The sequence below is a fragment of the Pagrus major genome, chromosome 6, assembly GCF_040436345.1.
Source record: "Pagrus major chromosome 6, Pma_NU_1.0".
Classification (NCBI taxonomy): domain Eukaryota; kingdom Metazoa; phylum Chordata; class Actinopteri; order Spariformes; family Sparidae; genus Pagrus; species Pagrus major.
In genome coordinates this window covers 31,241,679-31,265,649 of record NC_133220.1, presented here as the reverse complement: position 1 = coordinate 31,265,649, position 23,971 = coordinate 31,241,679, and the positions used below count along the sequence as shown (strand labels likewise).

The window sequence follows — 23,971 nt, the reverse complement described above, 5'->3', positions numbered from 1 at the left end:
TATCTTGTGCCTTAAGAACATGGATAAAGTAGGGATCACGGCCTCAGTCTTACATCAAGTAAAACGCCACCAGACAAAACAACTGCATGTCAACAGAAAACCAACATCTATTTCTATGTGAAGAAAAACGTGTCCATCTGATATAAAACATTTTTCTTGGGCCAAACAAGGCTGCGTTATGCAACGTTGACTTCCAAAGTCCCCTTGAGCAGAGGCATAAATAACAATGAGTCCTAGAAATGAAAATGACCATATGAAAAAATCCCTCGAACAGATGCCATCAATGGCATGAGCAGCGGTGCATACAGTACCCTACCTCTTGCTGTCCTTCAGGAGCTCACCCCCTCTCCACCAGGAGATTGTGGCTCTGGGGGAAGCGTGGGGGCGACACTCTAAGACCACCTCACCCCCCCTCTGGATCACTGTGGACTTCTTCACGGGTCGGCGGGTGAAGTCAGGCGGGGAGGCTGAGGAACAGACCCGTGTTAAGGCCATTTGTCTCGCTTTGTGGAGGGGCAGCAGCTGTGCATCAGCAGAAATGTCAAGTGCATCACCGGCAATTACGGGAATTCTATTTCACCAGCAGACTGGCTTATTGTGTGAAAGAATTATGTAAATGAAAGAGCGAGGCCATGGCTCAGTGAGGAGCTAGGCCAGCCTCTATTTATTTTTTCATTTACTTGATGAGATGATGCACTTCCATTCCAATGACAACACAATGTACATACAGTATGTGTCAGCCTTCAGTTCAGCTCATTGTAAATGATACAGAGCAGGCAAACTGCTTACCTACAACCTTGAGCTCAGCGCTGGCATAGAGGGCTCCATGTTCATTGTCTGCCACACACTGATACATCCCAGAGTCGGACAGACTGATCCTGGATATGGTCAGTCTACCTGCTTCCACATGGATCCTCCCCTGAAAATCAGGTCAGCTGATTAATGTTTGATAACCTTTCACTGATTTATTTACATGTTTTGTGAGATGAATGAAAGCTTTTGGATTATTTTTGCCTTAAGGGGAAAAACTACAGGTGAAAACACAATTTTTTTCCATGCACTGGTCACTTCAAATGTATCTTATTCCTCTAACTTATGCAATTTAGTGGATATTTAATTAGATAGCCTCATTTGCATTTTAAAACATAACATTTCAAAACACAATTGTCTTAATGTAGAGTATGTATTCAACTTTTACCCTTTATTTTACAATACATATCTTTAAAGAATGGTTTCTCAAAATACGTATTTTTTCTCATACTTTGAGCCAGAAATCTCCACTTCGTTAGCATTTTGTCCAGAGATACACTTGTTTTGAACAACGCTTTCGCGTTCACATTATGGGCTCCTCACGGAGTTGTGCACATCCTCAGAAATTAACTCAATGCGTCCACAAACTGCAATATGCACTCGAACAGTGACATGGTCAGTAATGACGTCAGTAGCAGCAGGGACAGCAATGACTACCAGTCCTCTGGTGTGCCATTGAGTGGTGTCCTCCAGTAACAGGCAAAAAACTATGTTCACGACAATACCATTCTTTGCCTGATTTATGGAACATTTTATTCTCAAAAAAAAGGGTAAAAAAATATTTTTTTATGGCTGCTGACAGTATTTTCTGATTGATGGAGAGATATCCAAAATTCCCTCTATAAAAATGAACCTGACTCTATTAAATGTTCAGATTTCTGTTCTTGAAATATATACAATATATTAGTGTATATTTCTTTAGATAATGCCTCATTGCATCCTTGGTCTCACATTTTTTTTTTTTCATAAATCTCATAGCTCAGTGTTGCTCTTACCTCTGATGTTAGCAGCTGAGCATTCTTCAACCATTTGTATGTCGGCCTTGGCTTCCCGATGGCTTTACACTCCCACTGCAGATTAGCATCAATTGCCATGTGAGCATCTTTCAGTGTCTGGACCCAGTGCAGATGTTCAACATCTGTGAAAAATACCAATAAATATGAATATTTATTGACTAAAATGTCAACGTTCTATTGCAGATATATTTAGTTTACCAATATATCTAATTGCTGAGTTTAATGATCTTTTCCTACACTTTTTAGTGATATTATGCATTGTGAATTTTGTTGTCCTGTCTATTTCATAAAATTGACTTTCATTGTTTCAGTGAAATAGTGTTTTGGCATTTTCATATATGTTACATTAAGTTTTTTATACGTTTATTGTTCATCAGTTCAGTTCAGTTCAGTTCATTATCTACCGCTTTTCCGTGAGGGTCGCGGAGATGTTGCCGCTTTATCGCCCCTTTCAGGGGATTGCGGGTTGCGGGTTACTGGGGCCAAATCCAGTTCACATAGGGCGGAGGCCAGGGTATATCCCTGGATGAGTCGCCAGCTCATCGCAGGGCCCACGTTTATTGTTCTTTGGCTTTTATTATGGTATTATTTATTGGTCAACTTCTGTTTTTTTGTTTTAAATGTGCTCTATAAATACATTTGACTTGACTGGACTTGGAGCTGTTGCTCCAAAACTTTGCATGGACAGTGTAGAGCAGTTATTTATTTCTTTTTCCAAACTTGGGACGTGGGTGTGTGGTCTTTATGTGAAGTAAAATTCAGCCTCAGTTTGAATGATCTTGCAGTCTGCGTGTAAGATTTACAAACATGAAAGGCCATGGCAAATTTGCACTACTTGTTTCATTCAATTTGCGCTTTAAATCTGCGTGTAATTAGCTCCTGATTTACCACAGCAGCTGCTCATTACTCAGTCAGTGCCTGGAACTGACCTGCAGGCACATTCTGCTGTAGATTCATTCATGGATTGGAGATCACCGGGTTAAGAGCAAAATAAAAAATGTCTCATATGATGCATATACTGAAATGAAGTTAAAAAAAACCAAAATGCAGTTCAACTCAACCAAAGATAAAAATTCCATTAATTATTCAATTACAATACAGCTTGATCTGACAGCCACCTTGCATTAAAAAAGGAATATTCAATTCAATTCAATTCAATTCAAAACACTTTATTTGTCCCCGAGGGGCAATTTAAAAGGCATGAGGAGCAGCATCATTAAAAAAGGACAAACAGAATATCAACAACATAAAATCACATAAAGTGCAATAGTCAGTATTTTCAGTGACTGTCACAGTCAAAGTGCTCTGTGCTTCATGGTAAAGTGCTGTGTGCTGTGTGCATTCAGTCAGATGAGGGGCAGTGATGTTGGGACAGGGAGGGGTCAGAGTTCAGGAGCTGGACTGCTCTGGGGACAAAGGTGGCCCTCCTCCTTTGTGTTCTGCAGCGTGGACAGCGCAGCCTGCGGCCTGATGGGAGCCACTCAAACACTGAGTGCAGAGTGTGTGAGGGGTCATGTAGGATCCTGTGAGCAGTGCGGATTGTTTGTTGGTCACAGAAAGCGGACAGAGCTCTAACAGGGTGTCCAATGATTTTAGAGCAGACTTTGGTGATGCTAAGTAAACGTGTCCGATCTTGCAGGCTGATGGAATAAAACCAGGAGATGAATGAAAATGTTAGGACACTCTCGATGAAGGAGTGGTAAAAGGTCAGGAGAATGTCTTTATTCACTCCAAAAGATCTCAACTTCCTGAGCAGATATTGTCTCTGGTGGCACTTTTTCAGGATCACCTCAGTGTTTGCGGAAAACCTCAGAAGGCCGTCAAAAATTGTGCCCAAGTACCTGTATTCCTCCACCACCTCCACAGGTTCCCCCGGATGGTGGTAGTGATGGCCTCTGCCAGTTGTCTCTGCTTGCTGGAGAATGTCACAATCACCTCTTTAGTCTTTGTTGAGTTCAGTTGGAGACAGGCGCCCTCACACCAGGTGATAAAGTCCTGAAGAACAGAGCTGTGGTGAAGGTTTAGGGTAGAGAGCAGAGATAGCAGGACTGTGTTGTCAGCGAATTTAACCAGGTGACAATTTGGCTGGGTGGATCTGCAGTCATCGGTGTAGAGGATGTAAAGCAGAGGCGATAGGACACAGCCCTGCCGGGAGCCGGTGGAGGTGTGGAGAATGTCAGAGCAGAAGCCATTAACAAGCACCCTCTGTGACCGGTTAGTTAAAAAGTCAGTAATCCACATGGTGAGCTGGTGATCCAAATTGAACCGCGTTATTAACTTCTCGGCAAGGATGTGTGGCTGCATGGTATTGACTGCAGAAGAGAAGTCCGCAAACAGGAGCCTGGCGGTGGTGTTGGGGGTTTTCAGATGTTTGTGGATGGTCTCCAAGATGAATATCTTGGCGTCGTCCACTCCCCTGCCGGCCCTGTATGCGAACTGCAGTGGGTCCATCAGTGGCTCAACAGACTTGGTGATTGAGTTTTTGACAATCCTCTCCATCGCCTTCATTACCAAGGAGGTCAGGGCCACAGGCCTCAGGTCGTTTAGTACCTTGGTGGGGCCCTTTTTGGGGATGGGAATGACCGTGGAATGTTTCCACTTCTGGGGCACTGTGCTGCAGTTCATGGAGGTCTAGAACAGCTGCTGGAATACCTCCCCCAGCTGCTCAGCACAGTGCTTTAGGGTCCGCCCACAGATGTTGTCGGGTCCAGTTGCAGTGTTGGATTTGGTCCTCTTGAGGGCTCTCACCACCTCTTCCCTGCTGAAGGTGAAAGTTGAGTCATCAGGATGGAGTGTGGAGATGATGGTCTTTAGCTCTGCGCTATTGTCCTTTTCAAATCTTGAAAAGAATGAGTTGAGGTCGTTGGGTAGAGATGTTGTGTTGCAGCCATCAACCTGGATGGGTTTACGACTGGATGTAGTACAGTTCACAGCTGCCATGTTCTTCAGGCCCTGCCAGGCAGAGCGGAGGTTCCCCTGGGAAAAGGAGACCTCCACTTTGTTCTTATAGTCAAGCTTGGCCTTTTCAATGGCGCGCTTGACCTCTCGATTGACCTCCTTCTTTTCCTCCTCCGAGCCAGTGAAGAAAATTCTTTTTTTCTTATTGAGTACTTGTTTTAGTTCTTTAGTGACCCAGGGTTTATTGTTGGGGAATATTGTAATGGTTTTGGTTGGGATTATACTGTCCACACAAAAGGAGATGTATGATGTCACTGTATCCACCTGCTCATCAATGTTGCTAGAGGACAGTAAACAGTTCCAGTCAGTGGTTTCAAAACAGCCCTGTAGTCTGTCAATGCTGTCTGGAGTCCACTGTTTGATGTTTTTAGTTATTTTGTCTGACCTCTTGACTACAGGTAGATAAGCTGGAGCAAGCAAAATGCTATTATGGTCTGCAGAGCCTGGGGGGGGGGGAGGGGAACAGCTCTGTATGCGTTAGGAATAGAGCCATAGCATTTGTCTAGTGTCTTCCTAAATCGTGTGGTACAGTCAATATACTGATCAAACCCTTTAAGGGATTTGTCAAGTGAACAGTGGTTAAGATCACCCATAAGGAATTTGGGAGCATCTGGAGAAACTGATTCTAACCTGTTCTTGACATGCTCAGTGGCAACAGAAGCTTTCGCTTTGGGGTGGATGTAAACCAGTATGATAAAAATTTGTGGAAATTCCCGTGGTAGGTGGAATGGACGAAGGGAAATAGCCAGCAGTTCAATATCGGAGTTACACAACTCTTCCCTAACCACGACAGATGAGCACCAGTTTGTGTTAACATAGATGCAGACCCCCCCTCCATGATGCTTTCCAGTGAGTGCAGAGTCTCTGTCAAGCCTTATGGGAGAGCCAAAGCTATCTATGTGCAGGGCATCATTACTGTCGTTTTCATTTAACCATGTCTCAGTAAATGCTAGAATTGATGCCGTCCGATATTCATACATGTGCTTGACGTTGGCTTGCAGTTCGTCAGTTTTATTGCGAAGTGAGCGTACGTTAGCTAAAATAACTGAAGGAAGAGTCCGGAGTTTCACTTTCCCACGCTTCAGTCTAGCTCTGACTCTTGCCTTTTTCTTCCCCCTCCGTGTTACCTTCTTTTTGTGTTATGACGTGTCTGAATGTCCAGGCGTGTGTTTACGTTGTAACACCTCCGGCAGCTTCTTGGTGAAAACAACTTGGTTGGACAGCAACCGCAGCTGCAGAAGCAGGTCCCTGGAATATGTGATCCGCTGTGTGTCCGGAAGACTGTATCCGCTTGATAGACAGAGACAGTAGTCCATAAAGTGCAGCAGGAACGCCGTAATCCACAGGATTTTAGTGTAATCCATCCTCCGTGTGACGGAGCTAGTGCTAGCTATCACTAGCCTCTTTAGCTTCCGTGCTTCACACAGCCTCCAACAGCACACGACAAACTTCACACAGTCACTTACACAGGCGCAAGTTGTCCAAGATATAAGGGACAAAAGGCCATTGACAGTGCGCCAGAATAGTCTTTAGAAACAACATAAAACACATAAAAAAAGATTAAAAAAGCTGCTCGTTATGCCACCGGTCACCACACGAGCAGTGACCCGGAAGTCGAAGTCGAATAAGCATTTGAAAACCCAAATGATAAAGATAATGTAATCTAAAGAAAATCCAGTTTACACAAGACATACAACTAGAGGTGAGAAAGCTGGGAGTTTTCTGTGCAGAGCTGGACCTTCTGGAGGAATAAACACCTGCAGTCTAGAGTCGTCTACCAATGGGAGGAGAGCTCAGAGATTATTTTAGAACTTTTGGGATTAAAAAGTGGATTTATCTTCACTCCTGTCGATCAACCTGACTGCAGCAGCGATCTGTGGAGGTGACCTCCATTGTTGGGTGTTTATGTACTGTGCTGACGGGAGCTGGAGGGGAAATGTACTTTACTTCATGAGCGTAACGTTACAGAGCGAAAAGGGGGAAAAGAAACAAAAGAAGCAGTATCTCGGGTGAGTGCTATGTTTATTGAGAGGTTGACCTGAACACACAGACTCACAAACCCTCAGTGGGTTCTGTTGTTCGATAGTTTACAGCTGGAGTACAATAAATTGATCTGGCTGTTTTGGTGAATAAACACTCGCACAATCCAGAGTCAAACTCACGTGAGTAATGCAAGGCAAAAATGTGCTTGCTGGCTGTGAACACAACATTAAACAATCACCATTACTGATGAAACACTATCTGACTGACTCAAGCACAACTGTTTTATGAATAGAAAGCACAGCAACCTCAAATAAACTTGTGGATTTCTCTTGGTTTGAACATTGGGAACATTTGGGATAATGTGGGTACACAACTCAACAAAATATCTAACAAAGGTCTATTTGTTTTTAGACATTTTAATGCAGAAATGTTACATACTGTATCTTTAAGATAGCATTAATTCAGTCATTGTTCACTTTTAATGCTGCTCTGTTTTTCTTTCGAAGAATATATTTATGTAGCTTTTATGTATCTATTTTTTGCCAACTAATTTGTCACAGAAGACTGCATTAGACATATGTATTTCAGTTGCTTACCCTTTAGAAAGCTGCATTTCACATTCAAAACCTGAAGGCACAATCAACCACAAGTAACTCCTTCTGCTCTTTTCATGATCAGACCTTGAAGGCATAGACATTAAGGAGAGATGAGCACTTTACTGCTGACAAATAGAGAGTGCTTCAAATGACAAGAAAACTACTCCTACATCCTGATGTGTGCAAACTGCCACTGGACTAGTTCACCAGAAAGTAGACTGTTATGTAACAAGAAGTACCGACTCTGGGCCTTAAATTATGGGAATCAAGGGACAGGGCACAAAGTACAGTCAAGTGAGGCACACAGGTAAACAGGCTGGATTTATAAAGAATTATGCAAAACATACAAACATAATATTTTGTAGATGACATCCAAACTAAACACATCAGTGATTGGATGTGTCTGAACTTCCTCCAGCTAAACAAAAAACAAGACTCAAAAAACCTGTTTTTGGTGCAAACAATAGGCTGACATGTTGATGAAAGTTCTCAGTCATCCAGGTCATGGTAATTCTCTGTGCTGTATTGTAGGCACCTGGACATGTTTCAGTTTCTTGAAGACGTTTCACCTCTCATCCAAGAGGCTTCTTCAGTTCTAACTAACTGGAGAGGAGACAAAACAACCGCTTTATAAACAAATAGCACAACACAGGAGGACCAACTCCTCAGGTCAAGACTCTGCTGTCCACTTACAGCTGAAGAAGAAATCATTCCTTTGAGGACAACAATGTAAACATATTGGCCAGAGAAAGCAGATGGTTTGGAAGAGGACTAAAAGAATCCATCTATGTCCAACTGGAACGACCGTCTTTGAACAGAGGAGGTGGCCTACGACACTACCTATCACCCACCTACAATGCAGAGCTCCCTCCCCAGACAGCTTAACAACCATTCACGCCATTCACACCATCTCACCTAGCCCTAGCAACCCACATGAAGGCCGGTTGGGTCAACAACCCACAAGTGTCCCTAATGACTCTGAAACTCAGAGCTCACACTAGTCCTTAACGACTCTGTAAGGACACTCCCACACAGAGTTTAAAAGCCTGCAACTCCTCTCCAGTTGGTTAGAACTGAAGAAGCCTCTTGGATGGGAGGTGAAACGTCTTCAAGAAACTGAAACAAGTCCAGTTGCCTACGATACAGCACTTAGAATTAGGCTGACAGTTAGTGCTCATCTCAAAGTTTTGTCTCTGAAAATCAAAACTCTTGGGTATTACCCTTAATGAGAAAATGTCTTGGTCCAGCAGAGAGATATCTGCTATTAAAAGTGCACTCATGCCTGTTTTCAAGCACATTAAAGCACGTTTCAAATGTTCTGTTCAACACATCTGGTCGATTGCCCAGCAATATGGCCCAGTGCAGCTCAGAAGGATCAGCAGAAGTTTCAGATAATCCTAAATCAAGCTTCACATCTGGTCCTGTGCTGTTCATTCAGACAGGAGGTGTGGGGAGTGCATTCTGCTCTTTCCTGGCTGAAGGTTGACGGAAGCTGGTGTCTCTTAGCCTTCCTTCATGGAATATGTGTTCTACAACAGCCAAATTGTTTTTTCTCAAGAATAACCTTTATTGGGATTAAGCACTATTACAAAACTAGACAAGTGGCCATGGATACGGTGGCTCTTTAAATATAAGTAATGCTTTAAAGGAAACTGTTTTGTTCAGAGCGGCCATTCAGTGAAAGCATTTTCCCTCATTTATTCGGAATACCTGAGAGGATTGACTTTAAAAATAGCTGAGGTGATTGGTACTGAGTCACAGACAGTTTTAAGGATATACTGACTCATACAGAGTTTTATAGTTTATGACAGAAAAATAGCAGAGAAGTGTCCTGTTATATTTGTAGACTGGGTAGTTATGGGCATTTGATTGAAGCAGTGTGTATGCTACTGTGTAGTGTTCATTAATATCCTGTTTTCACTCCCAATGGGTCAAATGCAAGAGCCTGGTCAGTGGCCCATATGCTTCTAGGAATGACACCTGATAACAGCGTAATTTTTGGAGACACACCACTGGTGTTGTAGTATAAGGTTACTTAAGTTACATAAGTTACGTAAGTGACATGACTGAACTAACAGTATAACCCAAAAGATGATCTTTTCCTAAACACAGTCAAGAAGTTTTGGTGCCTAAACCTAACCGAGACGTTTTGGTGCCTAAAGCTAGCCAAACCATGATAATCATTTTAATAACGGTCCAAAAGCCTTAATATGTCATAATAATTGAACTATTTGTCGATAAAATGTTTATTTTGACAGTCTTACAGGATATTGCATATTTATAATGGCTAAATTTACTGTTCCTTGTTTTATTTTATTAATAAATGTACATGTGTACATGTTCATAGTACACTTATTTATGTAACATCACTTACACTTTCTGTTGTTGGAGTTAATTTTATTGTTGTTGTTACATTTTAGAGAAGCTGTTGTGCCGGTTAACAGCTAATGGGTATCCTCATAAATAAGCAAAACAAAAAAATAAATCTTGGTGAAATCACAGCATCAGATAAAAACTTTGATTGCCGCGTCGATTTAATTATAAAGTCTGCAGACTATCATTTTAAGAATCCAAGTTTTTGTGTCCCTGCAGGACCTCCTATTCAGAAAGAAACAAAGACAATGAAAACTGAGCACATGTCACGCTTCACAGTTCTCTGCACTCGCTTGCATTGTGTCATATAATAGAGTTTGAGCCACTGCTGCCTGTCTAAAACCTCCCAGTTGTTAAGGATCTGAAAACATCGTTTACCAAATTAAGCCTCTCAACCTCTCAGTCAGTTTGTTAACCATGTCCAGATTAAACTTGGAGAAGCAGCAGTTAGTGACTTTGTATCACAGAGCTGGAACACTTTGACTTTGACTTTGACTTGCTCTTTGCTGCCTTTGACTGATCCTTCAGCACTAATTATTTTCAACCTTGTACTTATATTTATTTATTTCCCTGCTTTTATTTATTTTGTTTATTTCTTTTAAAGGGTATCTATCTTTTGAATTTGTGTTTTAATGTTTTTAATGGCTTATCATATTGTAAATACGTGATATAAAGCACCCTGAAAAGCATTTATGTTTAAAATAAATAAACATCAAACTGGATGAATCAAAACAGCAGCTATATAAGTTCTACAGAAAAACACAAAAATCAAATCTAGCCTAATGTATAGCCCAATACCTATCTTTTCCAGCTCCTTTTCAACACATGCAGCAGACAGAACAATGAAGACTTTCACTCATCTCTCTATATAGAAGCGAGCTGATGTAGACGGTGCGATCCTGCGACATACAAATGACTCATTTCAAAGCAGTTTGACAGCTGGTTCCTTCAGATTCTTTAGAGGGAGAGGACTTATCTTGACACATGAGCAAACTAATTTTCTACTTCAAGCCACTAGTTAAAAGAAATATCCAGTAAACCAGGGGAGATCTTTAATGTTGTGATCACTTAAAAGCACAGATAATGAGCAACCATTTAGTCCACATCAGTCTGGCATTGTACAGCTATTCTCATCCTGAGAAAATAATTAATTACCTTAGATAGAACAAATGTTAAAGCAATCATTTACCAAAAAATGCAAATAATAACTAACGATATATACTAAAGTGCTGGTATAAAAGACACTACAGGTGAAAACAGCATTTTTTCATGCACTGGTCACTTTTGAGATTTTGGACTATTTTGCTTCCATAACATGTCTCAGTGGAGACAAAATGTTCAAATGGACTTGTATGCAAAGTAGCGTGTATTTAATTAGATTACATTTTGGTATAGTTAAACATTTAATATCAGAAAACTTAATACAAAAAAGAATTGTCTTAATGTAAGTAATCAACTGGGGAAGTTTCGTGGTGATATTTATTAGTTCTGCTTTAACCCTTATCACCATTCTTGGTGAAATGGATGGAATTTATACATACTATCTTTAAAGGCCTTTTCTTTTCAAAACATTTTTTTTCTCATACCCTGAGCCAGAAATCTCCACTTCATTAGCACTTACATACACCAAACTTTCCTTTTTTTTTTTGCTATCCAAAGCATTTGGAGAGAGAAGTTTATATATAATTTGTCAGTTGGTTTATACAACATATTATTCCTAAAAACAAGGCAAAAATGAATTTATTATGGCTGCTGACAGTATTTTCTGAGTCATGGGATGATAAAAATCCCTCTGTAAAAACCTTTGACTCTAATATGACAACAAAATGAAACAACATTAAACAATTTTGAACCTTGCTCTGTCTAATGTTTGGATGTCGGTTTTGAAAATGTATGCAAATTTGTAAATTGTAAATTAGATAATGGCTCATTTGTATATTTCTAAGATTAAAATTTCAAAACACTTGTATTAGTTATTTTTTAACCGTCTTAATTTTCGTAATCAACTCAAGTTGAAGTTTCATGGTGATATCTCCATTCCCCTGTAATGTCTCATTAAATAGTACTTATTAAGGTGAAAAACATTAGCAATCATCTCCATGAAACAGGAAGCAGAAGTCTACATGGTTCTTACTTTGAAATAGAAGTTGCCCTCTGGCAACATTTCGTCCTCTGCTGTTTTCGGCTACACACTCGTACATGCCGGCATCCTCTGGGCGAAAATATGGAATTTCCAGAACACCACTGGAGTGATTGATTTTAATCTTGCCAGGGAGTGGATTTCCATCAGCTCTTCTCCATGAGATAGAAGGCACAGGGCTGCAGAGGTCACACACAAAAGGTCAGGCTGGCCACATGCTCCCCACTCACACTGACCAGCAGGACTTCTGCCATGTCTGTCAGTCTGTGTGTTGTATGAGATGTCTGGCAACTCCACACACTTGACAAAGCAGTGTGAGGGGTAGAACTGCACTGTGCTAATATTTCTGACACTTACTTTCCTAAGGCGAAGCATTCCAGCTTCACTGACGATCCTTTAGAGACGTGAAGTGTGTCAGGAAACCGAACCTCAATCTTTGGCTCGTATTCACCCATCACCACTGCATGAAGGATAAAAGCAAATCACATCAGTCAAAACACAAAGCATGGACATGCAGTTTCATGTTACTCATATTGGATGTGAGAGCTGTGGCGAGGATGACTCTGGCACAGAGCGAGCGTGCATGTTGACGGCGTATACAACAGCGTTTGGCTTAGCGGATGGATGAGTTTGGATTACATATCTGCCTCAGCTCAAATCTGAAGTGGTACACATAAACGGTCCTGATGGGGTTCAGTGTGTGTGGCAAGCTCCTCGCTGTGTGTGTGTGTGCCTGCGTGCCATTCTGTCAGCGCAGACAACATTTCTGGTTATGTAAATATGTGCCTTCATGCAGATAGAGAGGGTTTCTCGCATACATAACCCTGTATAGTTCAGAGGCTGTGGGATGGTGCAAAAACCTCCTAAGCAAAAGCAAAAACAGTGTCACGCTCAAGACAAACGATTTATCTCCCCGGGCCGCCCTCCCTCCGACAGCCTGTGTCAGTTCAGTGCCTGAGATAACCAGGAGGCAGCAGAGGCGAACTGAGGATGCTTACCGTCCCTCCGCACCACCACGGGGGTTGGAGAGCTGAACACTGTGGCATTGGTCATCATGTTTCTCACTGCACACGTGTAGTTGCCGGCGTCTGAGGCTTCCACTTTTGCTATGTACAAGTTGCCCGTCCTCTGGGAGATAAAACGGCGGGCGTCCTGCTGCAGGAAGCTCTGCTGACCGTTGAAAACCCATGAATATTTAATCTCTGGAAGAACAAAAAAACAGATACACCTTTCAGTGAGAGTCCAAAAATGACCAGGACAGTAAGACCTGTACTACATATAATATTACAAATTATGATATTGTATTTCTGTGCCAAAAATAAGATAACTTCACAGAACCTGAACCTGCCTTTTTAAAGCCTCAGCAAAGAGATAGATTGTACTAAGCCTCTTTAGTTAGACAGAATGTGTGGACAGGGTTTTAATTACAGGAGATTTTGGATTGATTGCAAAGAAGAGGGGTGTGGCCTTGGTAAGCTGTGGTGTTGGGACTCATCTATCCCTTTCACACTGGACAATAAAAGCCCACTAACACCCACTAACATCTGGCTTTTGTCTTTAATGTGAATGGGTACAATCTGCATTCACTCTCGCGTCCATTGACCTTGCAGTGGTCACGGGTGTTTACCTGCTCCACTTCTTATCAGCTGTGATAAGAACACAACACAGAGGTGGACACACTAATTTTCGTCCCTTGTCAGACTCGTTGTTATGACGCGCATTGAAGTTAAGGCTGCAGGCTTGTTAACACTTTTCCATCCATGTCTGTTCAAGCGGCGCTTGTACATCGTTCCGTAGGCACTGAGGTGAAAACGGATTCTAAAGTAAAAGATATTAAAAAAGTATACAGCGTTCAGTGGTTAGTGAACCTTGCCAGCTCCCTTATCGGCACTGTGCATATAGCGCAACTCTCACTCCTTAGCTACTTCCATTATCAGCTCAGGAAAAAAAAACAATGAGTCTCATGGTGTGTTCCATTCGAAGTAGGAAGTTGGAGTTTCTGAGACCATAGTCAGCTATTTCAACTGCAACAATCCCTGAAGTCAGATTTACGACTCGGAAAGTCAGACGCACCTTGCCAGCCCCGACCTCAAAATCCAAGATGGCTGCTCTGCTTGTCAACAGCTGTGGAAGCTTTAGCTAATACACTGTTTATTAGCACTGCCTTATTTGTTTCTCAATAAATTTGTCTTACAGATTATTGCTGAGTGTGTATGTAATGCGTTGTTGCCAGCCAGTATTGGTTTCCGACTTGTTGTACTGGAACACGTTCAGCTCGAATATGAAATCATTCCCTGCTCCGACTTCCAGGGCAAATGGAACGCACCATAATTCAGAATATCACTGGTTAAGAAACAACTCTTAACATCTGCTGGTTGTAGTCTGATGAGGTGTATATGATCTCCTGCTGTCTTCTGTTCCCTGTTTTTTCCGTTGCGTTCGCAACGACAGATGTGACACGCAAGGGGAAAAAAGCAAGTGTGAATGTGAAAGGAATCAACTGCTTTTTTTTAGCTGTGAAGTTTTCCTGTGGTTAAAAACTAATTTCGGCATTAAAGTCGTTACCTAAACCTCTCTCACCAACCCAGATAACAGATAGAAATTATTGAATTAATTAACCGTGCAAAAATTAATTGGGGAAATATACTTCACTGAGTCTTTCAATACAAGTGCACAATACTTCAGTCACATGTTGCACTGAATGACATGTTCCTTTATTACACTCAACAGGGCCACCGCAGATCCTTTTGAGTCATCACCTCCTCCTGCTCCAGTGTAAAAAAGAAACGTACAGTGCCCAGCTGTTTTGAAAATTATTTCCTTTTTCATAGAATGAAAAAAAAAACGAATGACTCAAAACTTGTGCGTTCGGTAGGAATCAATTGCCTTGAGACTGAGCGACACAGATGGCGCATGTAAGTCGGAGAGTGTTGAGAGATGGAATAAGGTCGAGTTCAGACAGACAGCACCGTGTGACATAATGCAGCCCACTCATTCCTTTGAGTTGGACCTCTTCTGCTGTTGCTCAGCGGGGTGTTGGCACTTGGAGCTCTGGCTAAAAAAAGTAGGGTCATCCTTTGTGGAAGCAGAACCTGAATCAACTCTTGCAGCAGTGCAATGCAACATCGTCCAGCAATCAAATGTGTGCAAGAGCTCATTTGTAGGAGATTACTTTGCAATATGAACAAGGTAATTTGGCTGTTTAGCTCACGATAGTTACACAATTGATGGAGAAAAAACAAGTGGCTGTACTCTCCTAATTCACACGTTGGTGACTGGGGTGGAGGGGTCGTTTGCCTTGCTGTTCAGAGGCACAATTCTCTGTTCTCAGTTCTGCTGCTTTGCTCTTTTCTAATCACACATTGAGCTCATCTTTATAATAAGCACATTCTTTATAAAGTACAGCCTTTTATGTATCCTGGATAAGAGGAACGCTGCTTCTTCTGCAACAATGAAGTTAAAAGGGACCATGTGATCTGATGATCTGCTGGGAGGGGTAACTCTGAGAAATAAATACACAAGAACAATCCAAAACAGCAGTGACGCTACTTCTAACAGATCATCTGCGTGCTTTCTTGCCACATTATCTTGGGGTAAGAGGAGAAAACAGAACAGATGCCGATGCTCATTGTGAGCCGGTCGGGCTCATTGGTCATGGGGACCGAATGCTTAGTGCGGAGTACTAGTGCTTTATGGTGCTTCTGTCTCCTGTGTGTCCCTGGCTTGATATGGAGAGGGCAGAAAACAAGTCCCGGCAGTTTGTCAGGAGTGCCGGTATGCCAATGAATAAAATGTAAAGTTGCTGGTGTGGCATAAAGGTCAGTACCGGCTGACTTTAAGCACTCCTCAGTCTCGAAGTATTATAAACAGCTGTGCAGTGTTTTGGCATCTCACAAGCCTTTAAACTCATATTTCATTCAATCGGCCCCTTATGCTTATTTATTACAGGGCAGTTTTCCGTCTGAATGCCCAGTCTGACAATATGAATTTTGTTCTTCTCATGTGATTTGTTAACTGTAGCAAACAATAAGAAAACCTTGCCTTATCCTTTGAGTGCTTACGCAGTATCACAGTAAAATCAAGCAATTCACAACAGATGTTAGAATGCAAGATCACACATGCTTATTAGTTCCTAATCTGCTTACTGTATCACAGTCTGGATAGTTTTTTGACAGGAAATTTCTATTTTTAGTTGATCTCCTTGTCACAAAGATGAACAAGGAGGATTCACGTCTAAATAAATCAAGGAAAGGAATCATAAGAGTGTCAGTGTTCCAGCTTAAAACATGGCAAGAGAGAAAGAGAGGAGAGATGTCTGCAGGGACTGCAGGGTGAACTTGGCTATTAGTGCAGCCCTCCTGTATCAGACACATGACATTCTGCAGTCAGCCCTTTTGACTGGGCAGACGGTAAAAAGTCCCACTCGCTTCCTTGAGGGAAAACAGTGAATTAAAATCATTACAGGGAAAGTCAGGGCAGAAACTGACAGACCTTTCATGATTAGGGACGATCAGAGACTGGGTCTGTTTAAGCGCTGCAGTCTCACAGCAACAGAGGACTTGCAGGCACATAATCTCATGTCCTCTGACAGAGTTTGACTCACAGCACGGCTCCTTTTGGACCACTTACCTACTGATTGCTCAAAGAAGCTTCAGATGATTCATCTTTTAATAAGGTGCACCACTGTACTGTCCTCCTCAAGTGGTGCATCAACAAGCATTACTGTAAAAACACTTTGCGATAATTCTAACGCTGTGGCGATATAAAGGCCCTTTCTGCACCATTTTTCAATTTTAAACACCTCAAGCTAGCATTATCGTGTCGTGCAAATCCCATCAAATGTGTGACTATGCTCTGTTTAAGAGGAAAAATAAAGAGATGGAGGCTTTAAAAGGGGGAGGGAGGGAAGGCTGGAGGGCAAATTGCTAAAGTGTGGAATCCCACGTGGCCGCGGGATTCAGCTGGCAACAGAGAGCAGAGAAAGGCTGGTACGCTGGCGTGAAATTGCGCTGGTGGGCATCGAATGGCTGCAGGAGTGCGGACCACTTTGAGGGTCTGCTAATCAGCAGCACACAGACACATGAGCCGACTCGCAGCTGTGCCATGGGATAAACGCTCCCCCGGCCGCAGCAGCCACCGGCAGCCTTTATTACCCAAAGATAACCTGCCCACATCAAGAAAAAAAATGACAGTTGGGGAAGTGGAGCTCTGGAGACTTTATAGACGGCAGCATGGTCACAGATCATATGGGCGAGAAAAGTGAGCTCAAGGTTAGGAAGCGTGAGGCTATGAACTACAGATGTGAAGGCATGGGCCTGGGCAGGTGGAGCGGTGGCTGGTCATAAAAAGTTCCCTGGCTGACAGATAAGGAGAAGTGAGGGGAAAACAGTGTGTCAGTTCGAAAAGAAGAGCAGCAAACAGAGGAGGTGGGAAGGTATAAAAACAAAAGAGACACGGCAGTGTTACAGGGAGATAATAAGCAGCAGAGTGAGGAACAATAAAGATTGCTGAGGCAAGCAGGAGTGTGAGACTACAGCAGACAATGCAGAAGAGTTAAGACAGAGCGCCGTACCTCCGTAATGGGGTGGAGGGCCGCAGAGCAGAACCACGGCTTGACCCTCTCTCACCGACACGGTGTTCCTCGACTTCCTGCTGAAGTTCTGCAGAACTGTTGAATACGAAATAAAAAAACAAAAACTTTTCAGGGTTTGACAGATGTAATAACTCTACCGACAGGTGACATCCAGGGAGGGGCATTTCATTCTGCAGAATATTTCCCTGTCTGTTCACATTGCTTACAAGTCAAACCCGAGAGTCCCCTGTTAATATTACAGATCGGGTGGAGGGTGCACCGAAGTGCTCCTCACCGCTCCAGCTTGAGAGATTACTTTCACCTTTAATTAAATGCTCCTGTGCTGTGCGAGAGAATAAATAGTGGGAAGACATATCAATCCCAAAGTCTTAGAAATACCAACCAAGTCCCAGGTGGCATTGAGCAAATATCAGAAGAGGTCAAATCAGAACTCGACTGATTAAAAATCCCCCAAATCAAGACATACAGTCCTCCTTCCTTCATGTACTCCACTGGTGCGACACACTGGCATGAAAGGGTAACACATTTCCGACACAATGTGATATTCAATCAGAAATATCTTTAAATATGAAAATGTATCTTATTCTTTGCAGTAAATCAAAATGTATAATGAAAAGAAACACAATTCATGTTGAAGTTGAATTAATCACCACCATGATCCTAACAATAACCGTCTGCAGTTAAATACAAATGTAGTGCACTGAATTAAATAAAAGTTGAATTCAAATGCTGTCTATTTTCTTTCTCAATTTGTATTGTTTTGTTGTATTCATTCACTTGAATGTGACTGTTATTACATGCAAAAACGATTTCAATTCAACCTTTTGTTTAAATCTCAAAAAAATCATGGAGGAAAATTTCCCAATGATGTCGAGAGCACAAATAAAGATGAAAAAAAAAAACAGTAAAGGTGCAAAAATGTGATAACAAACAGAAACAACGAACATAATCACAGTGCAAATATACACAATGGGTACATAAATATGATAACAGATAAGAAGCATATGACAGAATACCAGTAAAACAGTTGTGTAAATGTATTTTAAAATGTTCCAAATGTATGGAGCACTGAAACTGAAAACAGTTTTCCCCAAGTGTTTACCCGGGGAACATTAAGCATTATACAATCACGCATGTGGAATAGTGACTCTGTGACCAGTTTAATAAAGAGCTGATATATGGTGGCACGTTGCCCTTCAAGGCTTTAAAAAGAAAGAGAAGTCAATGGCTGTCATGTCTTACTGTTAAAGGTGCCCACCCGACTTTTTCATATAGAATACAATGATGAGTGGAATAACAGTCACCAGTGATGAATCTGAGGGTGGAGTGATAAACCGAGTCCAGTGGAGTAAGAGTAGAGACAGAGGCATGTCTATAGATGAAGACAGCTTCAGTGATCCCTTTCCTACAGAACATGGGGAAAGTAGGTCTGTTTCTGTATAAATAACCAATTGTTTGTCTTAGCTTGCTCACAAGTGTGTTAATATGAATTAAATTGAATTTAAATGTATGTTTCTGATCCAACCAGATATACCCAAATATTTGTATTCAGAAACCCTGTGATTACGGCTTGACAATGTCAACATCACTCCAGTTAGAGACTGCAGATGGTACAGATTTTGTCTGCCCTCAGACGGCTTTAAAGAGAGTCACCAGAGTAAAAGAGAGGCCTTAAGTATAGACTACCTCCTAACACTCGTTAATCTTTATTATGTCTGGCTGGCAATGATACCATACTCGGACTAAAACTTTTTTGTCTACATGATCACCATGTTAACTGGTTGTGGAAAAAAACAAAACATGAACAAGGGTGTTTGTGTGATCTTAGAGAGGTTTATATGGTTGTGCATTCACCAAGTAAAGTGATGAAATGTTATGGTCATATTATAATGGCTAATATTATTGGCTCTGAACAGACAGGAAGCTGTGCAAGACAGTCATTCTTGGTGCCGACATAGCGGGGTGCAAATAGCATCGCCTCTACCTTGCCTCGTCTCCCACTGGAGCACACTGCAAGTCACAAACAGGGCCGGCCCTGGGCATAGGCAGTATAGGCGAATGCTAAGGGCGCCGTCATCCACGGGGGGCGCCGCAAACGGGGGGAGAAAAAAAATAAAAATAATAATAATAATACTATTTTTTACCAGTGCTATTACTTATATTATTTCGAAATATTATATAAGCCCACAGCAACATAACTTCATAGCAAAGCCTATTAAATAATGGAGAGGCCTTTCTTCTGGGTTCCTGGCTCGTTGCACTGTACCTGCCCTCTGTGAGGGTGGGGGCGGGGTCGAGAGGCGAGCTGCCTGAATCTGACCGGACCGTGACCCAAGAGAGACGTTTATTGATACTGTAGCAGAACAACAATGTCCAAAACACTGAAACCATCCGGCGCCCAGGGAAGGAAAAGAAGGAAAGAAGAGGAGAAACACGTGAAAAAGAAAGAGGTACAGTAACGTCAATGTGATGAAGTGAATGAAACTAATATGCATCGCAGTTACCGTTGTTGGAGCAGAGTGTTAGCTTGCTAGCTTACTTTGGACCAAAGTAGCATTGTTTAATAATCAGTAAATAGCTGAGTCGACGTTAGTTAATGTTACTCCACCTTAAAGCACACACCAAGCATCTGTTTTTTATTAAAATGTAACATGCAGTGGTCACATATACTTCTCTTCTCTCTTCAGATGCACTTTTAAAATATTTCACCACCACCCCCAGTGACACAGCATCAGGTGCTCCTGTCCTCTACCTCAGCACAGCAGAGTGACACAGCATCAGGACTAAAGGCTGCACCAATAGACCTGCTGACTGGCCTTCTCTTCTAACTGACAAAGTAAGAAATTAGTTAGTTCACAGAGGACCATTTCAAATAAAAAACAGTTACACATTTCCCAAAAACAAAGTTGGGAGAATGTCCACATGACTTTTTTTACTAGAGTCAGTGGGGAAAAAATCAAAAGAAGTTGGCTGATGTACTCAAAAACGAATGATAGCTTGCACTGCTTCTGCTGCAAAAAGGTTTCCTCCCAAAGAATACAGACTGTTTTTATTTTGTATGTAAATAGAATATTCTTTAATATGTTTGTGCAATACCTTATTTATTGTATTTTTAATTTATCACTTGATTCTTTCTTCAGTTTGTATTTGGTGTGATATTTTTGACTTAAAAGAAATAAAATCTTGAATACATACATGTAGTTTCTGTGTGAGTGTATGAAAATTGATTGTGAAATTGACTGCGATGCAAGGGGGCGCCAGCCAAAATCTTGCCTAGGGCACCAAATTGGTCAGGGCCGGCACTGGTCACAAAGATACCAAAATGAAGCAGTTGAGGATTTAACCTTGGTGCAGTTTTCTGGTGCGAGACTTCAGTCCAGTCTGTTAGCGACTGCTAACATCTGCTGTGTATTTAAAACACATTCCTCCAATAAGCGCAAACAAGACTATAAGTCCAGAGCAAAGCCAGCAGATTAATTTGAGCATCTCAGCATGCTAATGCTACTATTTTTGCAAATTAAGAGGGTACTGTTGGCATGTACTAGCATCCAAATGTTAACATGGTAATATGTTCTGAAAGTTCATAATGCTGCATGAACTGGCACAGTCTCTGAGGCTTGTTTTCATGAAATATTTGACAAGAATAGTCTGTTTTTCAGCTGCTACACAGTGGCATATCGGATATTGGATCAGGTTTGACTAAATTAAAGGGGACTGTTGGGTATTGATGGAGGCATGTGCTCTACTAAGTTCCATTCTAGTCTGATTACTTAATCAACAGAAAAATTAATTGGTAACAATATTATGATAAACAATATAATTTAGGTAATTTCTTAAGCAGAAATTGTCAAAATTCTATGAGTCCTCTTGCTGCTTCTCGACTGCAGTACACTGAATAAATGGAAGTTAAACTGTTAAATTAGTCTGACAGCATTAGACATCTGGGCTCTGGGGACTTTAGCATTTTTCACCATTTTATAGACCTATTAACAACTGATGAAGGAAATAGTAATAAATTAAAGCCATATTCTGAATCACTGTCTATGTATCCATTCATCCATTATCTTTAACCGATATCCTGAGCAGGGTCGCGGTGGGCTGGAGCTGTTCCCAGCTGACATTGGGTGTGCGGCGGGGTACACCGGGGACAGGTCCATTTGTCTATTTAGTTGTGTATTTGCAAGGTAAGGCGAGGCAGGGCAAGTTCATTTATATAGCACAGTTCAGACAGAAGGCAATTCAAGTGCTTTACAGAGGCATAGGAATGCATAAAAAAACAAGACATTAAGAAAATGTTAAAATGACATATCATTGCATAATATTATATTATATTGCATAAAAAAGCAGAGTGAAAAATGGCACTGTACTCACATGCAAATTGGACTTTAGCATCCCTGCTGACAACGGTCCCAAATGTGTTGGTGGCGATGCACTGATACACTCCTCCGTGGTTGATGACATGAGGATTATTGATCAACAGGTTCCCCTCTACAAGGCTGTAGTTTGGATCTGACTTTGTGTTTATTTCTTTCCCATCCACTTTCCACCTGGAAATCGAACTCTTTATTATCATCATTGAACACAACACTTACTGTTATTTGTGAGGGGTCATTTCATAGCTACACCCAGTTTCCAATACTGCAGGGGAGATTTCATTTTCATCTTTCCTCTGAATATTTGGAAAAAGTCCAGAGCACATCCCACAAGGACACACATAGTTAAGACTGCAATTACCCTCCTACTTCTAATGAATGCCTGCACTGAAATGCAAATGTAGCTGGTCCACTAACACCGCCTGGCATCATTTACAGCTCAGCAGAGCACTTTGTACCACACATTCACTGATGCACACTGCGGTCTCACCTTGTAGTAGGTAGACAAAACACTTACCTATAATGCGGAGGTGGGTTTCCTTTTGCTTTGCAATTAATAAACACCTGTTTATCATCGGTGCTCAGTGGGAAAATACTGTCACTCGGCTCCTGGGTGAAGACAGGACCGTGGCGTGTGTTCTCTGTATTGAAAAACACATTAGCTGTACAGTGGTGCCGAGCAAGTGACACTAAATAAATGCAAAAATAAATCACTCAGCGCTCAGAAAACTGTATATAAACTCTACACCCATATAATTAGCTGTCAACATGGCTCTTTGAGTGGATGCCGCTTCTAATAAACCCTCTTGTGCACGTCACGAGGCAGATAATGTATGACGATGAGAGAGCAATTAACTCAAGATAACCCTGTAGCGTACTCACTAACCGGCATATTCTATGCAGCCTTCAACACATGAATACATGTCACGAAGTTGTGTCTCATTCTTTCCCTCATTCAGTGTCAGAACGCTCGGCTAACATGCACACTGTAACATGCTATGCGTACGTGTTGTATTTCCTGTTTGCTTTTGAAAGACTAACATCTCCCATCATTCCAGTGTCTCCCACCCCCTCACCTGCCCCTGGTCTTGCTATCAGCCAACCCCACATATACTCCAATGTTCCTCTGCTGGATCGTCTTTGTTCCTCTCAGTGTGTTCTTTCTTTTTCAGCAACTTTCCTGGTGTTAATATCTGTGGTTTTTGACTTAGCTTTGTAACTTGGTTCTTGGATTATTGCCTACTCCCTGCCAGGCCTGTTTGCATGTGTCAGACTGACCTCCTGTGCATGATTGCTTGGTTTACCATTGTAGACTTCGATTTTTGAACTCCAGCTTGTGCCCTCTGTCTGTCTCTATGTTTAAGTCTCTGATTTGTAGACTTCACACGTACAAGTAATGTTATTAGTTAAAATAACCAAATTACGGTAATAGTTCAGTCAAATCATACATAGTTTACAATAATCTGACCACCAACTTTTCTTTTTTATTTAAAAGTTACTATTGAAACGTAAAACACAAAAAATTGAGCCATTATGAACAAACGAATTGACACTTTATGTGGCTATACCTTGTATGACTCTTCGGATGTTGACTGTTGGTATGAAAACCTGTCATTGGGCGCCTATATCAGGCCGCATTCCTCTAGACGATTTTAGCAGCTGTAGTTAGCTAGCTAATTAAGCTAACATTTTTATCTGTCGAAACCTGTGATTTGTGTTGCTTGTTAGTTTACTTTTACTTGGCCTTGGGAGTAATGCTGCCTAGTAGCCTAAGTTAGTTAGCCAGACAAGCTGACAATTGCAGCTTATGTTAGAGCAGTTGAACACAGTGTTGAACCCATTAGTTACACTTTTCCTCTTGTATTTCTAGTTTTAGAGAGATTAATAAAATGTCACCACTATCCATAATCTATATACTGTGTCTTCAGTGATAGAATGTAACTAAGCACATTTACTCAGGTGCTGTACTTAAGTGCAAATTCAAGGTACTTGTAGCCTATGTTATTTGAGTATTTCCATTTCCTGATACTTTATTCTTACATTCTTCGACATTTTGGAGGCAAATATTGACATTTTTCCTCCACTTCATTTTTCTTGATTTAGTTTCTTTGCAGATGCTGCATCAGAGC

The 23,971-nt window shown here is 41.6% G+C and overlaps 1 protein-coding gene across 2 annotated transcripts in view; it reads right to left on the bottom strand.

Annotated features, from left to right (window-relative positions):
- cntn6 (contactin 6) overlaps positions 1-23,971 on the bottom strand; it is a 71,709-nt gene that overhangs the window by 45,227 nt on the left and 2,511 nt on the right. The window contains exons 2-10 of one of the 2 annotated variants that reach the window (XM_073469010.1): positions 22,360-22,481; positions 21,841-22,016; positions 17,449-17,544; positions 12,875-13,078; positions 12,234-12,336; positions 11,864-12,055; positions 1,806-1,935; positions 790-919; positions 317-467 (exon numbers count right to left, since the gene is read on the bottom strand). In XM_073469010.1, the coding sequence (XP_073325111.1) occupies positions 317-467; positions 790-919; positions 1,806-1,935; positions 11,864-12,055; positions 12,234-12,336; positions 12,875-13,078; positions 17,449-17,544; positions 21,841-22,016; positions 22,360-22,481 (1,304 nt within the window). Of the gene's footprint in view, positions 1-316; positions 468-789; positions 920-1,805; positions 1,949-11,863; positions 12,056-12,233; positions 12,337-12,874; positions 13,079-17,448; positions 17,545-21,840; positions 22,017-22,359; positions 22,482-23,971 lie in introns of both variants that reach the window. The other variant, XM_073469009.1, reaches the window with a different exon arrangement.